Source organism: Erythrolamprus reginae, chromosome 2 (assembly GCF_031021105.1).
Source record: "Erythrolamprus reginae isolate rEryReg1 chromosome 2, rEryReg1.hap1, whole genome shotgun sequence".
NCBI classification, from domain to species: domain Eukaryota; kingdom Metazoa; phylum Chordata; class Lepidosauria; order Squamata; family Dipsadidae; genus Erythrolamprus; species Erythrolamprus reginae.
Genome location: NC_091951.1, coordinates 325,522,398 through 325,535,508, shown reverse-complemented (window position 1 = coordinate 325,535,508; position 13,111 = coordinate 325,522,398). Strand labels below are relative to the sequence as shown.

At 37.7% G+C, this 13,111-nt stretch overlaps 1 protein-coding gene across 2 annotated transcripts in view; it reads left to right on the top strand.

Annotated features, from left to right (window-relative positions):
* The window catches only part of ITGA2 (integrin subunit alpha 2), an 87,500-nt gene that overhangs the window by 68,407 nt on the left and 5,982 nt on the right, over positions 1-13,111 (top strand). For both annotated transcript variants that reach the window (XR_011558365.1, XM_070743359.1), the window contains exons 20-28: positions 238-385; positions 1,865-1,957; positions 2,529-2,605; positions 3,885-3,968; positions 5,542-5,644; positions 6,006-6,116; positions 8,600-8,704; positions 9,101-9,214; positions 10,107-10,196. Coding sequence is in view for 1 of the 2 variants with exons in the window: in XM_070743359.1 (XP_070599460.1) it covers positions 238-385; positions 1,865-1,957; positions 2,529-2,605; positions 3,885-3,968; positions 5,542-5,644; positions 6,006-6,116; positions 8,600-8,704; positions 9,101-9,214; positions 10,107-10,196 (925 nt within the window). In the remaining variant the exon portion in view is untranslated. The remainder of the gene's footprint in view (positions 1-237; positions 386-1,864; positions 1,958-2,528; positions 2,606-3,884; positions 3,969-5,541; positions 5,645-6,005; positions 6,117-8,599; positions 8,705-9,100; positions 9,215-10,106; positions 10,197-13,111) is intronic.

Here is a 13,111-nt window from a genome sequence, read left to right as displayed (position 1 = left end):
GTGTTTTCTAGATGTGAATATGTGTCCATTTCTTCAATTGTAGATGTTAAAGCAAATTGATACATGGAACACGCCCACTTTAGAACTTTTTAAAGTTTTTAAAAATGAAGTTGAAACTTAAAATAAACTTTAAGAAGTAAAATGGGATGAAGGAAGTAATGATCAGCAAGGAAGGTATCTGCAGAAATAATCTCTGGAGAACCCAGGAATCATTTTCATTTTTTTTTCCTTCTCCAGGAACAACAAACAATATTTTCTTGTCACCAGTAAAAACAAAAGACTGACGTTTGGTGTGAAGTTGAAAAACATGAATGAAAATTCATACAACACCCGAATTCAAGTGGATTTTTCTGAAAACTTGTTTTTTGCTTCATCTTTCTCAGCGGTATTTATAATTTCTATTCTTACTGTTGTACTTGGTGCTAATGACACCAATTATTTTGTTAAAAAATAGTATCTTCTTTTAGATGTGTGCTAGCATACTGTGTATAAATAGGGAACGAATTCCACACCCAGTAGCAGTGATGATGTTACCTAGTTGAGAAATGAAATGTGTCCAAGCAAATAATCAATCTCAGCGCCAAGGATTTCATAATTGTATTGTCTCTCCTCTTTCTTCTTATAAGTTAGTGAATTAGAAAAATGTTCATTTGAGCTATTTCTGGATGTTAGTCTGAACTTAAAATATGTTTATCTCTTTTTGCCTTGGCAACAAAGTTTGCATGACCCAATCAAGATCAGCATTCTTACTCTACACTTTCTATGTCTGTAGGGGAAAAATGCAATCCTATCAAATTTAAAGCCTTGGCATGTTTATTCTGAAATAAGCACAATTGAATTAAGTATATCTGGCCATAGCATTGAGAGTTACAATTCAGTACCAGGATAAAGTCAATTCTGCTAACCCTACATGGAAATAGTAAAATAAACTGATTCATGTAGTTTGGGAGATAGGCATGCTCAATATATGAATATCTTAATTTCTTAATTTGTATTTGGAATGTTGTTATTGAATGCTAATAGATTGTTGCGGTCAATATGCTGACTCTCTATAAACTGCTTGGAGAGGTCTGCGAAGTAGTATATAAGCACTATTGCTGTTATTATATGACACAGTTGCACATTTGAGAATTACCTTATTTTTTGAACTATAAGATGCTTTGGATTATAAGAAACACCTAGCTTTTGGGGAGGAAAACAAGAAAAATAATCTGCCTCTACCTCCCAGCAATTTGCCTCCTTACAGCAAACAGCCTGGTCAGCTTCAGCACAGCCTGATTTAGCATGAGAAGCTGATTGGCGGTTGGATCAACCTCCCGGAATACCACCTATCAGCTGTTCCAGGCTATGTAGATTGCCATTACCCATCACCACTGTCACTGTCCATTGCCGCTACCGTCTATCACCACCTCCTGTGCCTCATTTTCGGCCTCCATGTGTCCCATTTTAAGCCCATTCCAGGTGACAAGGAGTGGCGGTGGCAATCCCTGGCACCTGGAATGGACCAAAACTGGGATTGCTCTGAGATAGAGGCTGAAGGGCAGGGACTGTCAGGTGGGCAGGTCTTTGGCAATATTTGCTAAGACACCTAGACATTTCCAGTCACTTTTGCGGGGGAAATATATATATTTAACACCGAAAAATATGATAACTCTGCTCACTTTTCCTGTTCCTCTAGTGAGGAATCTCTGTGGGTTCTCATTTCTTCCACAAATAAAAGAAACCTTCTATTAGCAGAAGACCAATTTCTCAATCTTATCTATTATCTACATCGTTATCCCATATCGTCATATATCATATGAAAGTTTCATTGCGCAATAATCATGAATGTAATTCTAACAAAATATTTGCTTTTTATTGTTAGGTGGATGAAACTGAAGTTTTATGTCAGATGGCAGTTGTCCGTCATCTCGTTGTCTGCCAAATCAGCTATCCTGTTTTTAAAGCCAGGCAAGAGGTATCTAAATAAGAAATGCGACAGGTTGAACATCAGATGGAAATATTTTAAATAGGAAAAAAAAAGAAAAAAACAAAAGCATTACGTTCAGCAATGCAGACTAAAAGAAATTGAATTCTCAAGAACTCTTCATCAAACAAGGAAGAGAAAGTGGGAACAGGGAATTGTTGGGTTAAATTGTTTGTAATATTCTTACCATGTTATAGTTTTAATTGTTTCATTAAACTAGAATTTGGAGACGCAGATTGGGTGCATTGGTCTTCTGGAAGACAAGCATTCATTCACAAAAACAAAGACTTTCAGAAGATTGATATCCCCATGTGAAAAGCATCAACAAGGCAGCTAGGAAACAAATATTAGGTTGTCCAATCTAAAGTTGGACACGACTGGATGGGGAAACCCCTTGCCTTTTTTATGCTTATCAAATATTTGTTTAAAATATAATTAGAAGTTCTATACAGTAAAGCCCTTTTATGGAATATCTGGTCTTATTATTTAAAGCAAATTGGGTTACTAATGATAATGACTTTCCTGATTTTAATGTTATTTTCCATCTTTGTTTTCTTCATAGGTTTCCTTTGATATTAATTTTGACTTCAGTTTGAAAAATCTTCAGAATGTGGCAGTATTACATTTTCAAGCCTTGAGGTACGCTGTAAATTTCCTGCTATTCTTCAAAATGATATTTTCAGCCAAAGGACGGCACATCAATAGCAATCGCTGCGCTGCACATACAACTTGTTATCTTGCGCATGCGCACCCCAGTGTGTTTTTGCTTTGTGCATTTGCAGGAAGCAAAAAAATCACCGATATCTCATGCGCATGTGCTTCATGTTACAAGATTTTGCTTCATGCACAGAAGCAAAAACACGCTGGGATGCACACACACGCAGGATAACCAAAGCTGTGTGCGCAGCGCACTGGTAACGGCAGTAATGGGAATCTGCCCAAGCCAAATCCATACTTCCTTAGTCTGAAATGCTGTGTTTTTTTCAAGATACCTGTTTTCATAAACAAAGAAGTCATTAATCTAATAATAGTACAGTGGTACCTCGGTTCTCGACCACAATTGGTTCCAGAAGTGTGGCCGAGAACCGAAACATGCGTTCCTGCTACTGCCGCCACAGCCAATCTCGCCGCTGCAGGGTCCTCAGATCTCTGGCGGCTCACACGACCCCTGCTACTGCCGCCACTGATCTCGCCGCCGCAGGGCCTCTCAGCTATCTGGCGGCCCACATGTCTTCTGTTGGCCATCGCTGCCCAGATTGCGCCTCTTGCCCGCTGCAGCCTCCGCTGCAGCCTTTGCCGCCGCCACCTGCACCCTAGAGCGCAGCAAAGCCCCAGCTTTGACTCGTACTGATGATGCGGGCAAGACGCGCTGGGCTAAATGGGTGTTCGAGTTCCAAATGTTTGTTCATATTTCAGGGCAAAATTTTCTCGAATTTCTTTGTCAAATACCGATTTGTTCGAATTATAAATCATTCGAAAACCAAGGTACCACTGTAACTTCATAATTATGTTAATATAATCCTGAAGTTTTCCAAAAGCTAATTAGTTGCTTTAAAATCTCATGTAAGTATTTAGGCCAGAAATTTTGCTTATTCCAAAAAAAGAACTTGCTTTATTATAACTTGCTACCTGAAGATACACAGTAGAACTTAACCACCAGAGTTGGGCAAAACAAAACTGCTTATTGTTAGTTCCTTAGACTGGATGGGTGAATAGTATAAAAACCATCCAGATAGATTGCAACCATTATCTCACATGCACAAATGCATTTTTAATTTGTGACTTCCTTCCTTCCTTCCTTCCTTGTGAGTGAACTGTTCTTAGTCAAATTTCCTTTGAGTCTTCTGATATAATTTATAAATTTAGAAATCATAACCGGAAATGTTTTCAAATATATTTTATTTTTTTTACTGAACAGTGCAAGTACTGATGAAGATTATACAAACAATCAAGTGAACCTAACACTTCCACTTCGTTACGATGCAGAACTTCACTTAATGAGGTAATTCTAAAGTGGCTTTGTGCTAATTCTATTGGCATTAATAGATCCTAGCTAGTCTATAATGTATTATATTCTGTGCTGGCTGGAGAATGCTTGGGTTTGAAATTGACACAGTTTAAAGTTGTCATGGTTGAGATTGTCTTAAAACATTTTGGTGTAGTAGTCAAGGCATCAGGAGAGAAATCAGATGAAAAGTTCTAGTCCCACCTTAGATTAAAAGCCATCTATGTTACCTTGAGCCAGTCTCTTTCTTTCATCCCTAAGGAGGCGACAATAGCCAACCACTTCAAAAATCTTGCCAAGAAAACTGGAAGGACTTGTTCAGGCAAATTCCAAGAATTAGGCATAATCGAAGGGAAATAATATTGTGGCCCATCCTCTAAAGCAAAAAATAGTCTGGAGGGGTCTGTAATATGGTAAATGATTTAGCCTTACTAGATAAATGGTCAAAGCAATGGGAACTGAAGTTTAATGTTTCCAAATGTAAAATAATGCACTTGGGGAAAAGGAATCCTCAATCTGAGTATTGCATTGGCAGTTCTGTGTTAGCAAAAACTTCAGAAGAGAAGGATTTAGGGGTAGTGATTTCTGACAGTCTCAGAAAGGGTGAGCAGTGTGGTCGGGCGGTAGGAAAAGCAAGTAGGATGCTTGGCTGCATAGCTAGAGGTATAGCAAGCAGGAAGAGGGAGATTGTGATCCCCTTATGTAGAGCGCCGGTGAGACCACATTTGGAGTACTGTGTTCAGTTCTGGAGACCTCACCTACAAAAAGACAAAATTGAATGGGTCCAAAGAAGGGCTACAAGAATGGTGGAAGGTCTTAAGCATAAAACGTATCAGGAAAGACTTAATGAACTCAATCTGTATAGTCTGGAGGACAGAAGGGAAAGGTGGGACATGATCGAAACATTTAAATATGTTAAAGGGTTAAATAAGGTCCAGGAGGGAAGTGTTTTTAATAGGAAAGTGAACACAAGAACGAGGGGCCACAATCTGAAGTTAGTTGGGGGAAAGATCAAAGGCAACATGAGAAAATATTATTTTACTGAAAGAGTAGTAGATCCTTGGAACAAACTTCCAGCAGACGTGGTAGATAAATCCACAGTAACTGAATTTAAACATGCCTGGGATAAACATATATCCATTGTAAGATAAAATACAGGAAATAGTATAAGGGCAGACTAGATGGACCATGAGGTCTTTTTCTGCCGTCAGTCTTCTATGTTTCTATGTCTTTATGTTTAAAGACACAGATGCTTTTCTAGCATTCAAAGGATCCAGGAAAAAGAGGAATAGGGATGCAGAGAAGTGGGAGAACAATTTCAGATAAGCTGCGGGAACAGACAATGTCTTGTCAGCTGTTGACATTCTCACAGAGAGACAGATCGTTTCAACGCCTTTGTAAACGTTGAGACATTCACAATAACACTACTATAAACACTACTTTTTAAAAGGAAACAAAAACATACCTGGATTAAACAAAACTCTTCCAGATGTATTTCCAAACTTAGAGTTCCTCAATATTTTAAAGAAAACTGTATCCTAAATATCTTCTACGATTTATTTCTCCCCAGGTTTACCAGTATGGACTTCTACGAAGTGTATTCTAATCATAGTGTTTACACCGTAGTGAATAATTTTGATGAGATTGGACCTGTATTTAATTTTTCAGTTAAGGTCAGTGAACATTTTCAAGTATCTTTTATATATGTAAAGGCAGTCATCTGTTCACAAATCATGGTAAACTAAAACACGCCTTGCTTTCGGTTTAGCATGGTGATGAAACTTACCTCTGGTGGTTTAGAGATAAAAATCATATGAAAGTAGCTACCACAGGAAGCATCGGTTCTCCAAACCGCTTTGCTTCTAGATAGGGTGCCCCACAATCTAAGCAACTCAAAGTATACATCTATTTCATGATTGTAAACATGCCAGCCTATCTTCCCTTCTAGCGTTAATTAAGAGAAAATTATATTTACAATGTGGGCCATTTACTGTTGGAATTAAGCCCGGTATTAATCCCTCTCTTGCTTTCCAGGTCGCAAGAGGAAGTAATCCAATCAATATAGCAACTTTAAAAATTCATATCCCTAATCAAACTAAGGAAAATAACCCTTTGATGTATGTGACTGCAGTACATACCAGTCAGGTGAAACAATGGTCTATTTTAACTATAAGACAATAATGAAGATGATGCAAAGCTAAATGTGTATAGAAGTCATGGTTCTATCAAAGGAGCTTTTTTCAAGCTGGACTTCCTTTTTTTTCTTTGACGATGTTTCGCGTCTCATCCAATAAACTTCTTTTAGCTCTGACCTGATGGTGGGAAATGGAGGGGTTTATGTTCCTTACAAACAGCTGGTCATTTGGATTCTTCTACAAACTCGACTGCAGGAAATACAACTTTAGTAACCAAGTGGTTGATGTATGGAACTCACTACCTGACTTTTTAGTATCATCCCCTAACCCCAAAAACTTTACCCTTAGACTATCCACTGTTGGCCTCTCCCGATTATTATTATTATTATTATTATTATTATTATTATTATTATTATTATTATTATTTATTAGATTTGTATGCCGCCCCTCTCCGTAGACTCGGGGCAGCTCACAACACAATAAAAACAGTTTATAACAAATCTAATAAATACAATTTAAAATATTAAAAAACCCATTATTAAACAAACATACACACAAGCATACCATACATAAATTATATAGGCCCGGGGGAGATATCTCAGTTCCCCCATGCCTGATGACAAAGGTGGGTTTTAAGGAGTTTGCGAAAGGCGAGGAGGGTAGAGGCAGTTCTAATCTCTGGGGGGAGCTGGTTCCAGAGAGTCGGGGCCGCCACAGAGAAGGCTCTTCCCCTGGGGCCCGCCAACCGACATTGTTTAGTTGACGGGACCCGGAGAAGGTAAACTCTGGGACCTAATCGGTCGCTGGGATTCGTGCGGCAGAAGGCGGTCCCGGAGATATTCTGGTCCGATGCCATGAAGGGCTTTAAAGGTCATAACCAACACTTTGAATTGTGACCGGAAACGGATCAGCAACCAATGCAGACTGCAGAGTGTTGGTGTAACATGGGCATACCTAGGGAAGCCCATGACTGCTCTCGCAGCTGCATTCTGCACGATCTGAAGTTTCCGAACACTTTTCAAAGGTAGCCCCATGTAGATTCCTAAGAGGTCAGTAAGGGGTGTGCATAAGTGCAGCAGCGTGCCTTCCATCCCCTGTCCTGTTTCTCTCTTACTAGTATCATGTATATAAACATTGTTATATCTTTGTGTACTGCCAATATGTACTTGACAAAACAAATAAATATAAAATAAAATAAATAAAACAGAGCTGAAGAAGCTTCTTGGATGAGAAGTGAAATGTCTTCAAAGAAAAACAAGAAAGTCAAGATGTTTCCAATAAAAGCACTTTTGGGATACAAAGCTAACTAATATAGAAACTTCACTGATAATGATGAGACAAAATCAAAACCTGATGTATATACCTGATTAATGTTGCAATCTTATATATATTCAGTAGGGCATAAAATGCATAAGATTTTACTGAGTAAGAGTTCTTATAGGGGACTGTTCCTTCTGCTTTTGTGAGCATCTACAGAGTTTCATGAATCAGTATTAGTATAAATGACAAAAGTAGTTTAAGGATCCAGTTTGGATCAGTCGACAATGGGAACAGGTTTAGTTTTGTGAGCTTTGGGATATAATTTTTCTGCTTCAAAAGCTCAGAAGATTAAACTTCTGGTCCTAAATGACTATCCTAGATTGGATCCTACAGTTTTATTCTGGGACAAATATATTCACCATTATTCGTGACAAATGTAGTTTTGGAATACTATGGTGGACAATTTAATTCTTCAAATAATCACAGCAGAATTGTGTCGATAGGCTAGGTATGTATGTTGATTGTTTGGATTGTTGTGGGTTTTTTAAATAGGATTTTATTGTTTTATTATTTAAATGTTTAGTTTTAATATTAATATTGACTTCTTCTATTATTGTATTGTATGCCACCCCAGGTCCCACAGGATTGGGTGGCATAGAAGTCAAATTAATAAATAAATAAATTTCAGAATAAATTTATTTACTTACTTACTTACTTACTTACTTACTTACTTACTTACTTACTTACTTATTTGATTTATTATATTTGTATGCCACCCCTCTCCACAGACTTGGAAGATTGCTAATCTTTTATCTTCAGATTCCAGATTCTAATTTGGTGCTTAAACTATGCCAATGTTGGCTTTATATATAAAATTGCATTGATTTGCGGTGGTGGACTTGTTGTAATCTGAAGTCAAATGCAAATGTATAAGGAATAAGAATAGTCCATCATTTTAAAGAACAAAATCAGAATCTATAGGAAACCCTGTTTCTTGAAATTGTAGAAATCTTCTTTGTTCTGAATTGCTTGTTCTTCTCATCTTTTTTCAGAATCCCAAAATGCAACATATCCCCAGTGTTTTGTCTAATTCATTCTATATTTATTATACTGTATAGGAATAGGCTATTATACTGTATAGGAATAGGCTATTCAACTGATCAATAGCAGTGAACATTAAAGTACCAACTGTATATTTCATGTGTGTTTTATATTATTATATTCTCTTTATAGGGCAGTGACATCAACTGTCATGGACTCATCAATCCACATAAAATTGGATTACAAAGCTATGATGCATCATTTCGGAAAGAAAGCTTCAAAGATTTGAAAGAATTGGTGAGTTAAATACATAGCTCCAATATCAAGACCTACAGTAAGTTCTTATGAAATTGCTCCGGAGTAACGATGGGCAATCACAGTTGACAAAAATAAAAGTTCGTCTCTTGTTATGGTTCCAGCTAACACGTCTGTCCCCTGGAGATGGGGCTTGCTACAATAGTCTAATGTCCACTTCAACAGGCAGGTGGATTACCTGAATTTCAGAGTTTGGGGATTTAAGCCATAAAATGGAAAAAAATCTCATGGTGGTAGTCTGAATACAGCTACACACATAAGAAAAAGAAGGCTCTGAATGGAATCTGAGATTGGGTGAAGAGAAATATGAAGTACATTATATTTATGTTATCATATTTTTAAATAATAAATGACAATTTTTTCTTTCTTATCTGAAAGAACTGCAAGAACGTTAGATGTAATACGATCACATGCACGTTAAAAGATATATCCCAGAAACCTGAAAATTATGTTAATATTTCGACTAGAATCTGGAACGGTACATTTGCAACTGTAAGTAATATATGAGTTTTATTCTGTTACCAGTCTCTGGATATTTAAGAAATTGAGGGGGGGGAAGCACCACTCTTTCCTTTTATTTTACAAAATATAGGAAAGGTGCATTATAAGCTATTGAAATAAAATGCAAGACATAAGGATCAACTTTATAGGGAAAATGCAGAGTGTTTTAAATGCAATTGAAACTTTAAACTAGTTGTATGCAACCTTGGCAATTTTAAGACTTGTGGACTTTTCCTCCCAGAATTCCCCAGCCTGGGGAATTCTGGAGATTGAAGTCCACAAGTCTTAAAGTTGTCAAGGTTGGACACCCTGCCTTAAATGCTTCATTATTTCACATCACATCACTCCATGAGTTGCACTGGTGTCTGATCGGTCTCCAAATGCAATATAAGGTGTTGGTGATCACCTATAAAGCTCTACATGGCTTAGGACCAGATTCTTTATGGTGTCGTCTTCTGCTTCATACATCCCAGCGACTGATTAGGTCCCACAGAGTTGGCCTTTTCCGGGTCCCGTCAGCCAAGCAATGCCGTGGTGGGACCATGGGGAAGGGCCTTCTTTGTGGTGGCTCCAGTTCTCTGGAACCAACTCCCCCCAGAGAGTTGCATCGCCCCCACCCCCCTGACCTTCTGAAAGGCCTTGGGCTGTTGAGTGATAACGCTGCACTCCGGCCAGTAGCAATGAATGACAGAATGTTTTTAATATTTTGGGTTTTAAATGTTGTATTCTGTTTTATTCTTGTATGCCACCCTGAATCCTCCGGAAATGGGCGGCTTATAAATCGAAACAAATAAATAAAACAAATAAATATTTGATGAAATGTATTTTTTTTAATGCAAGATGTAAAGTACTGCATATAAAAATATATATTTTTCTGTTGCAGTCAACCTTCCAGAAAATAGAATTATCTGCAAGTGCCGAAATTGACACCCAAGATTCCGAGTTGTTTATAACAGGAGAAAGCACTTTACCTGTGAGTGTGATTTTATGTTTCTAGGGTTTCTACATTTCTTTTGGAAGTTTGAATACTAAAAGTCTGCAGCAAAGATTCATCCAGTTAGACAACTTAATCCCAGCCTCCCCTTAGGTGAAACTAATTCGTGCTGGAACAGGGAGGGTTTCATTGAACTGCTTTTCTGTGTTGTATGAATCTGTCCTTTTAACCCTATGCTTTGCAATCCATGGTTTTGAAATTGCTCAGATTATTTTTTTTTCTTTTATAGTAAGGTTATTGTTCTGTCAAGCTCTCTGGTAGAATCCTCCCGAAAATTCACAGATATAAATTTCAGACACACACACGTTTGAAAATTCAAAACAAAGTTCTTTATACTGAAAATTCAAATAAACTAAGCACTCTTTTTGTATAGCAAAGAGCACTCGTCTCCAAACAAACTGGTAATTTGTACCCTTATCAGTTCTGAGATACTTAGCTTGCAGCTGTGAGGCAATTCACAGTCCTTCTTCTTTCACAAAGTGAAACACACTTTGCTCTGGTTTAGTTTCAAAGCGGGGGGGAAAATCAGCACACAAAGCTCGAAGTCAGCAAGGCAGGCACGAAACACAACGATCAGATAATCCTCCACAATGGCCAAACCCACAGGCTGCTATTTATAGCAGCCTCACTAATTACCACAGCCCCACCCAACCACAGGTGGCCTCATTTTCTTTGATAATAATCTCTCAGTTGTTGCTGCCTATGCATCGCTCTCCGCATGCGTGGCTGTATCATTGACTCTTGTTCCGAATCCAAGGAAGAGAGAGATAATTGATCTCCTTCTGAGCTGTCTGCCACACTCTCCTCCTCCCTGTCACTCATGTCTTCTTGGTCAGAGGAGCCTTCATCATCAGATTCCACCGGGAGCAAAACAGGCCTGCGGCATGTGGATGTCTCCCCCACATCCACAGTCCTTGGGGCAAGAGCTGGGCCAGAGCTAACAGTTATTAAAAATTACAATTAAAAAGACAAAACCTGATGCAAACTAAAAGAATAAAAAAGGAAGTCCCTTAAAAAGTACTTAAAGAAAACAGAAAGAAAATTAGAAAAGGAAAAAAAAATAAAGTAAAGAAAAGGGCGGCATACAAATCTAATAAATTATTATTATTATTATTATTATTATTATTATTATTATTATTATTATTTAAGAAATGGCAATAGCAATTAGACTTATATACCGCTTTACAATGCTTTTTCAGCCCTCTTTAATCAGTTTACAGAGTCAGCATATTGCCCCAAGCAACGTGGGCCTTCATTTTACCACAGAAAGATGCAAGGCTGACTCAACCTTGAACCTGGTGACTTTCAATCTGCCAAAATGCCAAGTCAGCAGAAGTAGCCTCCAGTACTGCATTCTAACCACTGCAGCTCTTTTCTCCGCTGCCCCCACAGATAGGAATCATTTCAGTGACTTATCAACTTCTCTGAAAATTTCTTCTCCAGTTCAAAATTATAGAAACATAGAAGTCTGACGGCAGAAAAAGACCTCCTGGTCCATCTAGTCTGCCCTTATACTATTTTCTGTATTTTATCTTAGGATGGATATATGTTTATCCCAGGCATGTTTAAATTCAGTTACTGTGGATTTATCTACCACGTCTGCTGGAAGTTTGTTCCAAGGATCTACTACTCTTTCAGTAAAATAATATTTTCTCATGTTGCTTTTGATCTTCCCCCCAACTAACTTCAGATTGTGTCCCCTTGTTCTTGTATTCCTATTAAAAATACTTCCCTCCTGGACCTTATTTAACCCTTTAATATATTTAAATGTTTCGATCATGTCCCCCCTTTTCCTTCTGTCCTCCAGACTATACAGATTGAGTTCATGAAGTCTTTCCTGATACGTTTTATGCTTAAGACCTTCCACCCACCATTCTTGTAGCCCGTCTTTGGACCCGTTCAATTTTGTCAATATCTTTTTGTAGGTGAGGTCTCCAGAACTGAACACAGTATTCCAAATGTGGTCTCACCAGCATTCTATATAGCGGGATCACAATCTCCCTCTTCCTGCTTGTTATACCTCTAGCTATGCAGCCAAGCATCCTACTTGCTTTCCCTACCGCCTGACTGCACTGTTCACCCATTTTGAGACTGTCAGAAATCACTACCCCTAAATCCTTCTCTTCTGAAGTATTTGCTATATAGAAGCATAAACAACAATAAGCAGAAAATTAATTTAAAAGACCCAGTTGAGCATTAGCGTTGAATACCAGGAAGAATAAAATAAATACTGTATTTGCATTATCCCAGAAAAATTCTAAAATAGGAGATTACTACACCTCACACCCTTTAGGAAAATACCACCCTTGTTTTGGGAACAGATCTCACACAACGGGACTATAGAAAAACAAGGGGAAAAGTCATTTTCAACTTCCTATTTACCATTAAAAGTCATTGTATGGAAGAGCAGAAGAAAATAATCTTGTTTTAAAAACAAAACAATTTCACTGTTCCAAGCACCTTTGCTAACAAACAAAATTCATGTTATTTAATGAAATTTACTCCTGTGTCTTATTTGAAATCTAAGCCTGTATCTTTCCATAAAAGATGTTAACTGGTGCCCTCCTGTGGGCATTAGTGATGTTACATGTGGCAGGTCTTAAAATATCCTCTATGTTTTTGCTACAGTGTATTTCCTTTATATTGCTCTATTAAGATTATTATTAATTGTTGCACATAATGGGCAGGAAGTCCTCTTTCACTTAACATTGGAATGGATCCAGTGAGAAATAGCTAGTTTAATTGGTACATTATTTCAGATTTCCTAATGGTAGATATTCACAGGACATTCATGGGAAATATCTGGTTGGTTTTACATTCAACTTGGCATTGTAGTTTAATAGTCTGCTTCACAGTGACTTTTTGGACTTTACTTTAAAGCTTAGTCTTTCCAT